General features: G+C 37.6%; 2 protein-coding genes across 5 annotated transcripts in view; one reads left to right on the top strand and one right to left on the bottom strand.

Annotated features, from left to right (window-relative positions):
- Positions 1–6,106, top strand: part of LOC113057450 (tuberin-like) — a 42,210-nt gene extending 36,104 nt beyond the window's left edge. For all 4 annotated transcript variants that reach the window (XM_026224966.1, XM_026225031.1, XM_026224908.1 and 1 more), the window contains 5 exons: positions 460–599; positions 696–774; positions 860–951; positions 4,906–5,004; positions 5,340–6,106. In XM_026224966.1, the coding sequence (XP_026080751.1) occupies positions 460–599; positions 696–774; positions 860–951; positions 4,906–5,004; positions 5,340–5,510 (581 nt within the window). In that variant the 3' untranslated portion in view covers positions 5,511–6,106. The remainder of the gene's footprint in view (positions 1–459; positions 600–695; positions 775–859; positions 952–4,905; positions 5,005–5,339) is intronic.
- Positions 6,107–7,066: 960 nt separating this feature from the next.
- LOC113057377 (polycystin-1) overlaps positions 7,067–16,457 on the bottom strand; it is a 69,426-nt gene continuing 60,035 nt past the window's right edge. The window contains exons 42-48 of the mRNA XM_026224790.1: positions 15,698–15,818; positions 15,207–15,332; positions 14,402–14,576; positions 14,010–14,297; positions 12,578–12,712; positions 11,379–11,699; positions 7,067–10,807 (exon numbers count right to left, since the gene is read on the bottom strand). Coding sequence (XP_026080575.1) covers positions 9,668–10,807; positions 11,379–11,699; positions 12,578–12,712; positions 14,010–14,297; positions 14,402–14,576; positions 15,207–15,332; positions 15,698–15,818 — 2,306 coding nt within the window. The 3' untranslated portion in view covers positions 7,067–9,667. The remainder of the gene's footprint in view (positions 10,808–11,378; positions 11,700–12,577; positions 12,713–14,009; positions 14,298–14,401; positions 14,577–15,206; positions 15,333–15,697; positions 15,819–16,457) is intronic.

Genomic DNA, 16,457 nt, shown 5'->3' with positions numbered 1-16,457 from the left:
TAAAAATATAATAGAATATTTATAGATTTTTAGAATATTTGGATATTTTTTACTTCTACTATGTTATTTTTATAAAGAAGTTTTATTTTCACAATAATAGAAGCAATAATAATATTAATAATAACAGTAACATTATTATTATTATTATTATTATTCTTAATGGTCATAAGTAGCCCTTGTAATTGTATTAATTCTAATTATTATTATTTATTGCTACTACTACTAATAGCTGTTTTTTACTACTAATAACTATTTTTTTATTTCTATTAAGAAGTTCCTATAAAACTGTACCACTTCCTATGTGGATCTCAAGTATGGGAAACATCATTTATTTATCCACTTCAGTCAGCGTTGGCTTTGAGTGTTTGTGCGATGTGATTTATTATGATGTGATGCTCATTAATGCGTCTGAAGACACTTTAAGTGTCTGACTAATGCAGTCGTTTTGTTCCTCGGCAGCGATTTTCCATATAGCCACTCTGATGCCGAACCGCCAGAGCGACAAGGGCTGCTGCAATAAGAAACGCCACATCGGGAACGACTACGTGGTGGTGGTGTACAATGACTCGGGTGAGGAGTACAAACTCGGCACCATCAAGGTGTGTAGGAGAGTCTGTTTCCATTTCTGTTTTTGGCATATTCTTTCTGAACTGTTTTTAAATTGTGATATTTTGTGTCTATGCTCATGCATTTAGGGTCAGTTCAACTTCGTGGAGGTGCTTATAAAACCTCTTGACTACGAGAGCAACCTGGTCACACTGCAGTGCCGGAAAGGTGAAATAAGCCTTTCATTCAGATTAGTGTATTGAAGGAGACTGTATGTGTGCTGGGTGATGCTGTAACTCCTCTTCTCTTTCAGATCTGGAGGGTTTGGTCGACACCAGTGTGGCAAAGATTGTTTCTGACCGCAACCTACCAATGCTCGTGAGACAGATGGCTCTGCACGCCAATGTGAGACTCAGCAGCTTCATGCTTTTTGTCTTTTGTCTCCTTTTTTTAAAATGGAAGTTTATTTTAACCACATGATTAAAAACGAAGTATGCAAGTTCATATCTCGCAGTAATGAGTTAACATCCTAAGATTTAGACAACCCCCCCCCCCACCACTGAATTCTGACTTCGCATCTCTCAATTCTGTCTTTTTTTATTTTTTTATTCTGACTTCACATCCCACAATTCTGTCTTTTTTTTTGGAATTCTGACTTCACATCTCACAATTCTGTCTTTTTGTTTTTTTTGGAATTCTGACTTCACATCTCACAATTCTGTCTTTTTTTTTTTTTGGAATTCTGACCACATCTCACAATTCTGTCTTTTTTTATTTTTTTATTCTGACTTCACATCTCTCAATTCTGTCTTTTTTTATTTTTTTATTCTGACTTCACATCCCACAATTCTGTCTTTTTTTTTTTTTGGAATTCTGACTTCACATCTCACAATTCTGTCTTTTTTTATTTTTTTATTCTGACTTCACATCTCACAATTCTGTCTTTTTAAAAAATTTTATTCTGACTTCACATCTAACAATTGTCTTCTCTTTTTTTTGGAATTCTGACTTCACATCCCACAATTCTGTCTTTTTTTTTTTGGAATTCTGACTTCACATCTCACAATTCTGTCCCTTTTTATTTTTTTTTATTCTGACTTCACATCTCACAATTCTGTCTTTTTTTTATTTTTTATTCTGACTTCACATCTCACAATTGTCTCCTCTTTTTTTTTGGAAATCTGACTTCACATCTCACAATTCTGTCCCTTTTTATTTTTTTTATTCTGACTTCACATCTCACAATTCTGTCTTTTTTTTATTTTTTATTCTGACTTCACATCTCACAATTGTCTCCTCTTTTTTTTTGGAAATCTGACTTCACATCCCACAATTCTGTCTTTTTTTTTTTTGGAATTCTGACTTCACATCTCACAATTCTGTCCCTTTTTTTTTTTTTTTTTTTTGGAATTCTGACTTCACATTTCACAATTCTGTCTTTTTTTTTTTTTTGAATTCTTCACATCTCACAATTCTGTCTTTTTTTTTGGAATTCTGACTTCACATCTCACAATTCTGTCTTTTATTTTGGAATTCTGACTTCACATCTCACAATTCTGTCTTTTTTTTTTGGAATTCTTCACATCTCACAATTCTGTCTTTTTTTTGGAATTCTGACTTCACATCTCACAATTCTGTCTTTGTTTTGGAATTCTGACTTCACATCTCACAATTCTGTCTTTTTTTTGGAATTCTTACTTCACATCTCCCAATTCCGTCTTTTTTTTTTTTTTGGAATTCTGACTTCACATCTCACAATTCTGTCTTTTTTTTTTTGGAATTCTTACTTCACATCTCTCAATTCTGTCTTTTTTTTTGGAATTCTGACTTCACATCTCACAATTCTGTCTTTTTTTTTTTTTTGGAATTCTTCACATCTCACAATTCTGTCTTTGTTTTGGAATTCTGACTTCACATCTCACAATTCTGTCTTTTTTTTTTTGGAATTCTGACTTCACATCTCCCAAATCTGTCTTTTTTTTTTTTGGAATTCTTACTTCACATCTCCCAATTCCGTCTTTTTTTTTTTTGGAATTCTTACTTCACATCTCACAATTCTGTCTTTTATTTTGGAATTCTGACTTCACATCTCACAATTCTGTCTTTTTTTTTTTTTGAATTCTTCACATCTCACAATTCTGTCTTTTTTTTGGAATTCTGACTTCACATCTCACAATTCTGTCTTTTATTTTGGAATTCTGACTTCACATCTCACAATTCTGTCTTTTTTTTTGGAATTCTTCACATCTCACAATTCTGTCTTTTTTTTTTGGAATTCTGACTTCACATCTCACAATTCTGTCTTTGTTTTGGAATTCTGACTTCACATCTCACAATTCTGTCTTTTTTTTGGAATTCTTACTTCACATCTCCCAATTCCGTCTTTTTTTTTTTTTTTGGAATTCTGACTTCTCATCTCACAAATCTGTCTTTTTTTTTTTTTTGGGAATTCTTACTTCACATCTCTCAATTCTGTCTTTTTTTTGGAATTCTGACTTCACATCTCACAATTCTGTCTTTTTTTTTTTTTTTTTGGAATTCTTCACATCTCACAATTCTGTCTTTGTTTTGGAATTCTGACTTCACATCTCACAATTCTGTCTTTTTTTTTTTGGAATTCTGACTTCACATCTCCCAATTCTGTCTTTTTTTTTTGGAATTCTTACTTCACATCTCCCAATTCCGTCTTTTTTTTTTTGGAATTCTGACTTCACATCTCACAATTCTGTCTTTGTTTTGGAATTCTGACTTCACATCTCACAATTCTGTCTTTTTTTTGGAATTCTTCCTTCACATCTCCCAATTCCGTCTTTTTTTTTTTTTGGAATTCTGACTTCACATCTCACAATTCTGTCTTTTTTTTGGAATTCTTACTTCACATCTCTCAATTCTGTCTTTTTTTTGGAATTCTTACTTCACATCTCTCAATTCTGTCTTTGTTTTGGAATTCTGACTTCACATCTCACAATTCTGTCTTTTTTTTGGAATTCTTACTTCACATCTCCCAATTCTGTCTTTTTTTTTTGGAATTCTTACTTCACATCTCCCAATTCCGTCTTTTTTTTTTTTGGAATTCTTACTTCACATCTCACAATTCTGTCTTTTTTTTTGGAATTCTTACTTCACATCTCATCTTTTTTTAATGAGAACGATGAGTTTGCATTACATGATTGTCTCTTTTTCTTAAAAATCTGTTTTAAGTCAAATCTGACTTTTTTTTAAATCTAAATCTCAATACAATAATTTTTTTGAAGAAACAGTTGAGAAAAAGTTGCAGTTAACTTTTTATTTTTTATTTCATTGTAAAAAAAATCCAAAATTCTATTTGATCTCTTTGTGTTTTTTGTTTTTCCTTTGCAAAATAACCTTTCTGTTGCACAACACCGTATACTATTCATTCACGTCACATTGAGAATATTTAATATGCTCTAACAAAAAATTCCTTTTTTAATACTTAAGTACAATTTAAAGTTGTTCTTTTTTACTTTCACTCAGATCTGTTTTTGGCATGATACTTGGACTTTTATTTGACCAAAATATCACATTACTTTAACTGAAGTTGAATTTTTTTTATTACTTTGGTTAGTTGGAGTGTATTTTAATGCATTTTATGTAAAGGTGTTTTTTGGCTATTTTCATGCAAATCATCTGTCTATAATCTATTATAATTTATTTATGATGCAAAACGTGTGATGTTTGGCTTAACAAAAAGCACTAAAAAAGTGCTGTAAAACACAAAAAAACACAAAAGGGTTTACGCATACAGATCTCTCAGTGCCTATTGCTCTCACCACGCAGTCGGTTTAGCATAAATCTTTTTTTTTTTTCAGTAGTTCTCTTCCCACCTACTGTGATAAGTGGAGACTATGTAATAAGGCTGTTTGGTATGAGTCACACACCCACGCTTTCCTCCGAGACCCTCCAAATCACTGCCGGCTCCAGGAGAGCGCAGCCCACTGCCTCTGGCTCCAATTAGCAACACACGCCAGAAAATGGCCGGCAGGTCAGGGGAGGATAAACGCAGAACTCAGGTTTCACCCGGGACATAGACTATTTCAGGGTGGATTATATTAACTTCTTGTTTCCATGGTTACCAGGGAACTTTAGGAGACAGAAAGTACTTTAGTTCGGGAATTTATTTTCAATCTTGGCACCATGTTGCTATCGCAGATCAAAGTGTATTCCAGTGTACAGCACACAGCTTTCACAGTCCAGTCAACAACCGACAGATAAATCATTTAGCTTGAAATTATGTCAAGATCTGGGAAGGTGTTCACATATCTCAGGGATATTAGAGAATGAACTCTTGCATTTGATCCTTTTAACTGAGTGTTTTATCTGCTCTCTTGTCCTGTAAAGATGGCATCGCTGGTGCATCAGTGTAGAGCGAACCCATCAGATGCCTACGCTTCGAAATGGCTGGCAAGACTGAGACACATCAAGAAGATCAGGACACGGGTATGAGAGCTCATATATATACAGTATATATATTATAGGTTGTCATTTTTGTATTTTTTTTTTTTTTGGTAAACTGATGAAAAGTTATAGTAGAAATATTGTTAGATTTTTAGGAAAAAAAAAAAAAAAAATATATATATATATATATATATATATATATATATAAGAAAACAGAGATATTTATAGTTAACATCCTTCAAGTAATATATATATATATATATATATATATATATATATATATATATATATATATATATATATATATATATATATATATATATATATATTACTTGAAGGATGTTAACTATAAATATCTCTGTTTTCTTAATCAACAGGCCCAGGAAGAAATTCAGTCCCGTCCCACTCACGGGATCTCTCTGACCCAAAGCCACGCCCCCATGCAGAATAAACCCGCCCACCAGTCCTCCAGCTCTGCTCTGAACCAGGATGCCGGCCAGAGGAAGAGGCTGGTGTCAACCGTCGATGATTTCACAGACTTTGTCTAGCGAGAGACCCGTGATGTGTTTTTAACTGAGACCAATAGAAGCTGCGTTCCCATCAGTTCAGATGAACGAATCCATTCCTGAAAGCTGAGGGCTGTGAGGCTTGGTGTTAGTAAAATTTGATGAACCACCCAGTGTGCCACAGGAAGAAAGAGATCAGTTCAGCCGGGACGCAGCTTCACTCAATGCTGTGATTGTAGGAATGAATTTCACAGTGCGCTGCTCCGTCTGCTGAAAGATGGATGTAAACGCCCGCACTGGCATTATCACGTGCCATTTTAAGCAGTACGACTAAACTGCACACGGTTAACACGATTTTGTGTTTCTGCTTATTTTCATCCACACATTTCTTTCTCTAGAACTAACTTGTTCACACTCTCATTGTTTTTCTCTGAATATATGAAAATGGCCTATAATATAAACAGTCCAATCATTTTGCTTGTTTCCTGTTGTTTTCTTTGTGTGTGATGGTTAATTCTTATCTAATGAGGTTATAATGGTAAAACAGGTTTGCAGAACAACAGCTCCAGTAGACTGTATCAGACGAGTGTGCATGTGTGCTCTCCGCTACCAAATAAAACACTGAAATGTGCAAATCCTGCTGTTGTTCAGACTCTACTTTCTTGATTAAAACCTCTATATACCACTGTCAGCATTTACTGTTGATTATCTTTTATATGTAGCACCTTTCTAAACTCTAGATTGCATTACAATGGAGCAAAATACATGTATGACTTCTCAGACTTGAAGTAGTTAACACTGGCTATTTTCATTTTTCACTCTGCTCATAATTTACCTTTATTTGTTTTGTTAACAATTAATCCTATTCATAAGCTGACGTTTTACACTGTTTGTTCCTAAAGCCCGGATGAAGGTTATTATTTGCATATTTGCTATGTCAGTGATTGGAGGAACACAGCACGCAATTAAGGGCTCTAGCATTTGCGCGCCCTCGCCTACTGTACTGTCAAACTTTTTCCTCAGTGTAATTTAAAGGTAAGAAATATACTATTTTCACTGTTACCAATAGACATTTTTCTTCTCAAAACACTGAAAAAACTATTTTTTTTTTATTATTATTTTTTTTTACAACGCGCGGTGTTCACTGTCCAAAGCACGTGAACACGAGTGTTGCTAGGCTAGTCATCACATAGTAGTTCAAAACCGCACACGGTTGGTTCAACAAACTCCTCGCTGCTAGCCCTTCTACCGAGCAAGTTTTAATAAACCCGGGTAAAAACACATGCTAACACCGCTTTGTTATGTGAAACATGAATTAAAATTGCGGTTTAGAACACGTGACAAATGTGAAAAGCCCTTATATACAATGTGAAATAACCTTCACCATCAGTGTTGGGTGAGTTACTCTAAAAAATAATAACACTTCAACAGTGCAATAAGATGAAAGTATTAATTGCTTTCTCTAAAAAGTATGTAATGCATAATTTACTACTAAATCAACAAGGATAGACAAACAATAAACCTAAACATTAGAAGCTAAAAGATGTAGTGTTGGGTGGAGATGAGAATTGAATTGAAGCCCCAGGAGAACCACAGACTCTCAGCTGTCAGACTCTTTATTTGACTTTGTCAAGTGCAAAAGCATGTAAAGCTAAGTGCTACAACGTTACAAGTACAACACAAGACAAAATGGCAAACCTGCAATCAACACATTACCTTCAGAATTTAATACAAAATACGTAAGACTTTACATTATTGCATGCAAGTATGTTTTGGCACTTGTGACTGGTTTGAAATGACCGACATGATTTTTATTTTTATTTTTCCTGACTAAAAGTATGAAATATTTCAGCAGCAGTACTATCCTGCAAAGAACTACTAAAAAGCCATATTTTAAAATGACTGCTTGTGCTGTGTGTAGTTCTGTTGAAAATGTTACAAAAAAAAAAAAAAAAAAACAGTAATGCTTTCATACTTTTTGGGTCTTATATAATTTTTTTTTCTCCTATGGCCAGTGCCAGGGAGAAATGTAATATGCAGCAAAGCATTTGTGAAATGTGTGTGCATACTGCGATCCATTTTGTGAACTGAAAATGAAAAAATATTTCTGCTCAGTGCAGTTAAGGCAAACAAGATTAAAACAATGCAATCAAACTCGAAAACAATATTTACATCAGGGCACACCAATATGTACAGATAAACATGACCTTTCAAAAACTCATCTGGAATGGCCTGAATAAGAACGTTACTGTAGTGGAAGTGACCTGTGACAGAATCAAAACTCCCTGTAGTGGACATTTTTGAGTGCTTACGCATAACCTAATCATCAAATCACTCTCAAATACTCTAAATTTCATTATACGAGACCTTAATAGATATTGATTTAAGTGGAAAAAACAACAACAAGCAAAGAAAATCAAATCCTGGTTTGGGTTTTAAAAAAAGAGGGTCCCTGAGCATCATCACGGTAAACAACAATTAAGTACTTCACAAGAGACATTAAATCAACACACTGTAGAAACAAATACAGGAAAATTAATGATTATTACTATCCTGACGCAGCTCATGTATAATACTTAAAGAGAATAGTTCTGGATAGCCATATGTATAGAAATATTACATACTAGTTTAAATATGGCAAAGCACTAAAGCTTGACATTGAAATAAAGTGCTATGTTCAAAAGAAACTTAAGTTAATCTTACTTGAGTAGCAAGCTTTGGTAAAGTTGTATGGAGAGTAATGCTGTCATAACTGTCTCTTCTGTTCGCACCAAGCTTATTTTATAATTTCTGCAAAACATTTTTCATAACACATTCAAACTAAATCACACTGATGCCATCACGATCATTCATATTATAACATCAATACAAAGTGCTTTTTAAATTAGACTCAAAATATCATAGAAGGCAGCAACAAAAAATACTTCAATTTATCATAAGCTGGTTTTTCATTCATTAACAATCTACTTAATAATAATAACACTGTATGGAACATAGTTTTTATCTGCTGGAATAACGTATTCCCATACAGAGAATTCTGTGACTTGTGCTTGAATGAGGGACATACCTTTGTTTTAATGATTTCTCTACATTTTCCTTAATTCACCTAACATTTCATGTCCTACTACCATTTTTTTGTCTCCCTTTAAGTCCACACTTTCTGACACACTTCCCTTTCTCTCAGTTTTCACTCTAATGGTATCCTCTCATTTGCCCTCTGGTCTGTTTTGGTCTGAGAAACATCTGAATGGATCTAACATGCAATTATGTCAGAGAAATATATTTGAAATCCTGAGGATTACTAGTTGTTTAGCACCCTGATGGCCTCTTCAGAAGTATGTTAGTGTGAGTGCACAAATGTAGGTGAGTAAATCATGCAAGTCCATATATTTTCTGATATGTTTTTGTGTCTATTTTTCGCAATATGCCATTATATTAAGAAGCATGAATTATGCATAAGTACCTCAAAGCATAGATCAATATTTATGGAATGGCATCAAATATTTACCTGCATGTCTAGGTGTGTTTTTATGTCTGTATGTGTGCAAGTTTGTCAGTGTGAGCCCTTTTTGAATAAGCTGAGCCTATTCTGCATCGATGGGCAATACATACACCCATGACCTTAATATAGCTTCCTTCAACAACAATACAAAAAAAAAAGAAAGAACACGATTGATCAAACAAACTAAAACATTGTACAACAAATACCGTCAAGCTTTAGCCATCCTGCATCAACAGGCATGCTGTTGTAGTCCTTCATTTTCTCTTTCAAGAGTTTGTTCTGTACTGTGACAGCACAAGATGTGCTCTTGTCGGTTTCAACCCAGTTGACCACCAGGGTCAAGAGGTTGGACTTGAGGTCACTGCGAGAGGGGAAGAAAAAGGGCATCTTGCATCAAGTGGAACTTCTTGATAATTGTAGAAACCATGGTGACCTGCACCCAATTTCCACTTTGAGACTTCTAGTAAGGCGTTACCAATTTAAAGAAGTGGGTTGGAACTTAAGGCTGAGGTGTATTATCTGGTTTTATGCAACTAGTATTGCTTTTGCTCTTCTTGAAGGACTGGTTACAAAACCTGCTGTCACCAGGTCCTCCTTTCTTTATGAAAAGCTGTAACCCTTGAGCTTCCTAAGCCTAAGACTCAATTACAAAATTCCTGCCTTTTACTTGTGTACCGACTGTTGGAACCTTGGGTTCTCAAGGTTTGGGGTGTCCTGAGATAGGTCTGTCTGTGTTGGGGTGCACCTTATTTTTAAGTGGGGGAGGTTTGTGCTTGCGTTTGCGGGTGGGATTCGTAGTAGTGTGTGCAGGGTGCCGGAATACACTAGAGGGAAGGTTCTCGCTGGGAGGAATCCATCCTTGGGAGCGAGGGATTGGTACAGGGGTACTTATGGCAAAAACAGGAGCAGCTGAGGAAGCAGATGCTGGAGTGAGAAAAGGGGTAGGGATAGGTTTGCTGGCACAGCCGGCAACCTCAGAATCCCTTTGTGAATTTGGGTCCACCTTGTTGAAGATTCCTTTTACTTTATGAGAAGCTTTTTCAGCCTTTTGGTCTCTGGGTGGACCGCTGTTCCCCTCAGGTGGATTTGCTTTGAAGGGACCTGAATCCACCTTGTGAGGGTTTTTCTCAGTCATGCCGACATCTGTCACCACAGTACCAGGGGTTTCTTGACCCTTTTGGAGACTATCAGTCCTGTTGGGACTCGAGTCCACCTTATTGATGCTTGTGGGCAGAGCACTTGTGGTTTGTGGGAACGTGTCTTTCCTCGATCTTCGATCTCTCTTATGAAGATTTCTCTCAGATACAGATGCACTTATTTCAGTTTTCTGGGGATATTTACTGCTCTCAGCCACTAGTGTGCTCCTGTCTGTCCCCTTGTTTCTATGTCTCTTCTGTCCTGCAGACTCCAGACTTCTGTGGCGGCGCACCCCTCTGCCTCGTCTACTCTTCCTCACCAGTCTCTCTAGGTGGCACTCTGTTCGATACAGTTCCTCTGTGGTATGGGTGACCCGGTCCAGCTGCAGAAGCAAAGCATCGAAAGCTGGGAGAATTCTGCGGAGTGTTGCCTCCATCTCTGCTCTCTCTTTCCAGCCTTGGCCTCCAACTATCACCCCAAGGCCTGTGAGGCCTAGTCCCAGACCTGGGGCTTCAGCCAGACTACAAGGGCTGCTGGATGTGGGCCGCCAGGAGGCCTCAGATCCTCCGTCAACACTGTCAGGGGTTGGGGGAGCCTCGGGAGTGTCCAGAGGAGGAAGACACAAGGACTTGCAGTCACTAGTTGAAGAGGAACGTGAAGGAGGGAGATCCATACCTTCAAATCGCACCTTGTGCCGGAACTGTCGGGAATGAAAGGGATGCAAGGTCAAGACAAGTGGTAATTTAAAGAGCAAACAGAAAAGGTATGGGATTAAAGTTCAGTCTGGAGGACTGGTGACTCAGCATACTAGAGACTTGGTAAGAAGCAAGTAGTTATTTATCCAAAGAAACTTACTGGAAACTTTTACAAAGACGATCCCCAGAGAGTAACCCGGGGTAAGGTGCTCTCAAGATCATAATGTTAACAGTTCATGGCTCTTTCTTTGGAGGGCTTGACCAGCAATTATCTACATAACCTGAGGTTTAACCCCTATGCCACAACCACAGTAACTATGACCCCACTTTATCAAGAATCTGTGTTTCAAGGGGAATCTTGCTTAGGAGTAGAAGCATCTACTAATGTACTACCAATCTACAGAAGGGAAAATTGTTTGGTTATGTTCGGTCAAGTTTGTTATTCTGTGAACCTATGTGGAGTTCATTACACATAAGATACTTGCAAGAAGACCTAATTCAAGGCATGCTACATTCGTCAAAACTTATATTGTATAAAACAGCAGGGAATTTCTGGTATTATGGTAGTGCACACACCTCTTTAGCACGGCTGAGCCCCATCCACATTTTCAGGCGTCTCAGGAACAATTCCACCATTTCATAGTCCTGCAGGTCAACGGCTGGCCGGTACAGCTCTGCCCTTGCCCGATGATAGTTCCTTAGCAATGCCGAGATCAAAAGCCACAGCAAAACAAGTCGGAGGAGAGTGAAGCTAATGTGGAAGACGAAACAGGAAGCAGAACACGTGGAGGAGCCACTGTCTGGTCGCCATGACAACAAGCCACGCCCACTAGAGCCTAGTAACTTCAAGCAAGTAGAGCTAACAGTTCCATAGCCCTCCATGACAGAGTGGAAAAGCTAGAGGGGGAAAAGAGACAGTGCTTGTTTTAAGATTTTGCAAAACTTTTTATAAATATGGTTCTGGTCTAAATCCAAAAAATAAGTATTAAAGTTATTGATCAGAACAGATTGCTTTTAATGGATATAACATGTCCACTAATGGCTCATAACTGACCCATAAAGTATTCTAGGGGAGTGAGGGACATAATTTTCTCTTACATCTTCATCATTTTGCACTTTAGGTAAACAACCTATAACTCCTTGGAATGTGTATTTAATAATTCACAAAGGAGGAAAGGGTGGTCTGTTCAGATCCAAACAGGAATATGCATATGCTAATGTGCACATGGGTATAGACAAGTGAACCCACAATACTTGAGTGGTTGCCAGAGTATTATTAAGAAGAAGCTAAGGCACTGTTATGTGGTTGCTAAGGTGTGGTTCCTAAAGTGATGGTAGCTTACTGGCCCAAGTCAAAAAAGCACACCACAAATCTCTATAGGTTTACAGAAGGTCACTTCAGCATATCAAGTTTTACCTCCCTCTGTAGGAAATGTATAATTCAGGTAGAATCAAGGTCCTTGTGCACTGCTAAATGCACAGTTTTAATCAAACATTCAGTTCAGATAAATCACAGACTGGTGTCAAGGTGATGTACTGCTTTTATAAACTCATGTCCTTTATGCATCTAATAAATGTCTTTAATTATACTAGTTTCCTCTGCATTAGTAGGAAATGTGCTGATGCTCGTAAGTCACCAGTCATCATGAAATGCGTTATTAATTTCCAAATAAAACACTGACAGGTTTGAGTTTACCAAGGAATTATGAGCGCAAGTAGTTTAAATCATATTGCAGATGGTGTGCGTCAGTGTGTGTTTGTGTGTGTGTCCTTACCAGGTGTCCGGTGTGCGAGTATGCCAACAGGAACACAAGTAGAGTGACAGCAACTGTAAGCAGCTCCCAGAAAGATCTCCTTAGCGTTCTCCCGAAAACCCCCCATTCTCTCATGAAACGCAGCTGGTGTGATGCCTAAAAAGAGAGAAATGAAGAGGGTGATAAATAATGCCTCGCCAGTTTGTATATTCATACCATTAATTATTGGCCAATTAAAGGTGCTGTCTGTAATTTTTTGACTGTACTATGTTTGCAGAAATTTAGGAAACATGCTAAGTTTAAAAACTTGTTTCTCCGAAAAACAATGCCACAGCCAGTTATTCTACTTTGTGTGCATTCCGTGTTGGCATGTCTGTTTTTGTTTTGGTCTTTGTGATTCCACTGCCAATATACCCAATAGTATTTTGAGATGCTGGGTAGACAGTTAGTGGAAAACAGTGTACTGCAGCCATGGAAACCAGCAAACAGCTGGGTCAGGAATGGCAGATTCTACCCAACCTAAAAAGCATTAGCATCCATCTGAAAGCTCTATGAATAGAGGCATTTTAAAATGCATATAAATAAACTCATATAAGCTTATAGTGTGAGGCTCGTCACCTTCCATTGTTGATTGCACTCGTTCCTCTTGCGTGTGCTCAATCTGGCAACCTACATGAGCATTGAGTCTGAATAGGAGGCAGCAGGACAAACAACAACTCTCCAATATTCTGAATTTGGACTGGACCACTAGCTGTCAATATTAAATATGGAATCTTAAAATTTTTAGTGATGTCTGGCCTGTTGTGTATAGAAGAATAACTTGAAGTGGGAAGTTATAACATTGCAGATGTGTGTCTACATACAGTAGCTTTCAATTAGTTGTCCAGGAAAAACTAATTAGCAGGACAGTCCCGCTGGAATAACCTGAGGTTAAGTGCCTTGCTCAAGGGCACAATGGTACATTCTTCTAGTTATCAGTTCTGAACGTCAACTATTACTATTCATACTATTCCATATGTGTAAGCACAGGATAAAGTTTTAGTAAAGACTTTGCTATGCAATTTATTAATGCATGGCATTCTGTAGCTCAAACTGTAGAGCATGTGTTACCTGCGTCCGTGTAACATTTGAGCTAGCATTTAGAGGAATTTCTAACTTGTTGGAGCTGTGTGACGTCTACGGGGGATTCTTGATAATTGATGGCGACAATGGCGTTCTCTTTCTCATTCCCATTGTTCCTCATGGTTGGCTCTCTCTTCGCTTCTTTGGAGCGATTCAGTTTTTTCTTTTTTTGCTTTAGCTTAATTTGGCTTTTTGTGCATTTGTTGATTCTTTGAGGAATTTGGTACTCAGGGTTCTAGTAAGCATAGTGAGGGAAGCAGAGGCCCGGAAGACTGTTTTATTGGCATTTCTAACAATACCAGTGTTATGGGTTTGATTCTCATTCGCTCACCTTGAGAATCAGCAGGAAGAGCAGACTCGCACTGAGTTGGGTCAGAACCTGGCTCTGTTGAGCTAGAGGAAAGAAGTCCGTAAAAGCGTCCCGTTGTTGTAGATATGACCACCATTTGTGAGCGGACAGTACGGATTGACTCAGGTGTAGCATGGCGACACAAATAGCCAACAGCAGACTGCAAACACTTGCTATGTTCCACAAACGCAGGAAATAGCCACGGCCCTGTTTCCAAGCAATCACGCCCTCACGTACAGCAAAAAAGATCACAAAGACCAGCAGGAGGATCTGTGAGAGAAAGAGAGGACTTAATGAGCCCCTGTCTTTTTTCAGACAGCAAGAAAGTATTGCATAATGAGATCAGCAGAGTGTTTTGATTGGCCGACGGTTACCGTCAGGAACAGGGGAAGGTCCATGCCATGACTGAGCGTGTGAAGGCTGCAGGTTTTGAGGTCCAGACTCAGCTGAGCATGCTCAGATACAGGAAACTCCAGCAGGAACGTGAAGACGGCCAACAGATCGGTGTTGATGTTATAGAGAGGAAACTCCACGAATAGAGCCCTGGTCCTGAACACAAACGCAGAACATCAGAGGACGGTCTGTATATTTCACTTTGGTCAACTACTCTACTGGAATATAAAATACTGTATTATTATTTGTGCCATGCAATAATTGAGATATCAGCAAATAAAACATGAATAATATGACATGTTTTACAAAATAGAAATTTTGCAATCAAAAAAATATTTAATTGATAAGATTGTTTTATTTCTTACAAATAATTTAATTGCAAAAGAAATATTTAAATAAAGCATTGAATTATGACATGCCTAAACAAGGAAACATATCTAATATAATACAATATAATATAAAAAGTATACACAAAAACAAAACAAAATTACATTACATTAAAATCATTTTAAAATCAACTGGTTATTAGCAATTATGAAATCATTAAAAGTTATTTTCATTAGGTAAACATTACATAACTGGTGGCGACTGATTTTTTGCTCAGTTCAGTTGTTGTTTTTTCATATATTTATAAACATTTATACAGCTTATATGAGAATGCAATAAATAGTCAAAATAAAACAACTTTCCCCCAAAACAACTTCCTCTTTCTTCTTCTTTTTTTGTTGTTGAGCATCTCCTCACTGTTTGGTATATATCAGTGTCTGTGTGTGAGGTTATACTCACAGCGGGTCGAGCCACTGGTGTGTGCTGAGTTGTTTGATCAGAGCTCTGGAGTCCTGCATGTTCCTGCTGAGATCCTGCACGAATCCAGTGCTGCTGTAGACAGACACCTGCCCCCAGTGCCACACACTACACACACACACACACACACACATCAGACCTGCATGAAAATCTCACTGACATGTGGACGAGGCTCCAGAGCAGAGGTCTCTGAACCAGACTGAACGGACGCTGATCCAGCAGGTTTATCTGACCCTTGTATTCCAAATACAAAAAAAGCCATGAGCTCAAACTAAATTTGGATGACAAGACAACTGTTTTAAAAGTGATGTCAGGCAAAGCTTCATCAATCTTCAGAATAACTTGGATTCCCAGCTGAATGAACTGAATGTTCATCCTCTGGTTTCCACAGAAGCTTCAACTCACAATTGACATTTCACTCGAGATTTTCAGTTTGGCAAGAAAGAAGACGAAACGCATCCTGCATGTCTTACCCGCTGCTCTCAGCTGTACTAATACTCCAGTTCTGTGTCAATCCTGAGGCTGACTCCGCCCACCTAGCCGAGACGCACCCAAACCAAGAGGCTGCTGGGAAATAGCCAATGACGGGGCATTCTGGAAGACAGCAAGAAAGATGGGGGTCAAATGTCATGAGTAATTCATCCATTCGTTTCCTAAGAATACACTTAGTGAAAATTTCAAATAACAAAGTGTGTCCGTCATTGGAGTGTATTCTGAAGCTGTTACTCGTCCATTTTATATAAATGTGTGTCTTTGATGAAAAATCAGAGATCAAAATCAAATCAGTCAAAATGAAATACTCTGTCTCAGTCTGACATTATCGCTGCTTAACACTCTTCGTCGCTCTCAGTGTTCCTGGGAAAAGTGAAAGAAAATTTCATCCGTCTGCGAGTGCTGACCTCTCAATGACAGGAATGAAATCACACACGTTATTTATACAGCCTTGTGCAAAACCAGGAGCATACGACCAATAATGGTAATAAAAGCATGAAATAAGCCATTCATGTACATAATGCTTTCCTGAAACAACACCATTCTGCTTACAAACTCAGCATTTGATCATACACTGTTGCTTTTGATTTGCTTCTTAAACTGCCATTAATTAAACAGCCATTTATATAACGAATTACCACTAAAGAATAAGTTTCACTCTCTAACAGCAGGTGGCGCTTATGGAACAGCTGCAATACAACGTTTCCCAGCAGTAAACAAAGCAGCGCTGCGCTTATATTA

This window comes from Carassius auratus, chromosome 1 (genome assembly GCF_003368295.1).
Source record: "Carassius auratus strain Wakin chromosome 1, ASM336829v1, whole genome shotgun sequence".
In the NCBI taxonomy this organism is placed as follows: Eukaryota; Metazoa; Chordata; class Actinopteri; order Cypriniformes; family Cyprinidae; genus Carassius; species Carassius auratus.
The sequence above is the reverse complement of the archived record's forward strand: the minus strand, read 5'-3'. Positions and strand labels throughout refer to the sequence as shown.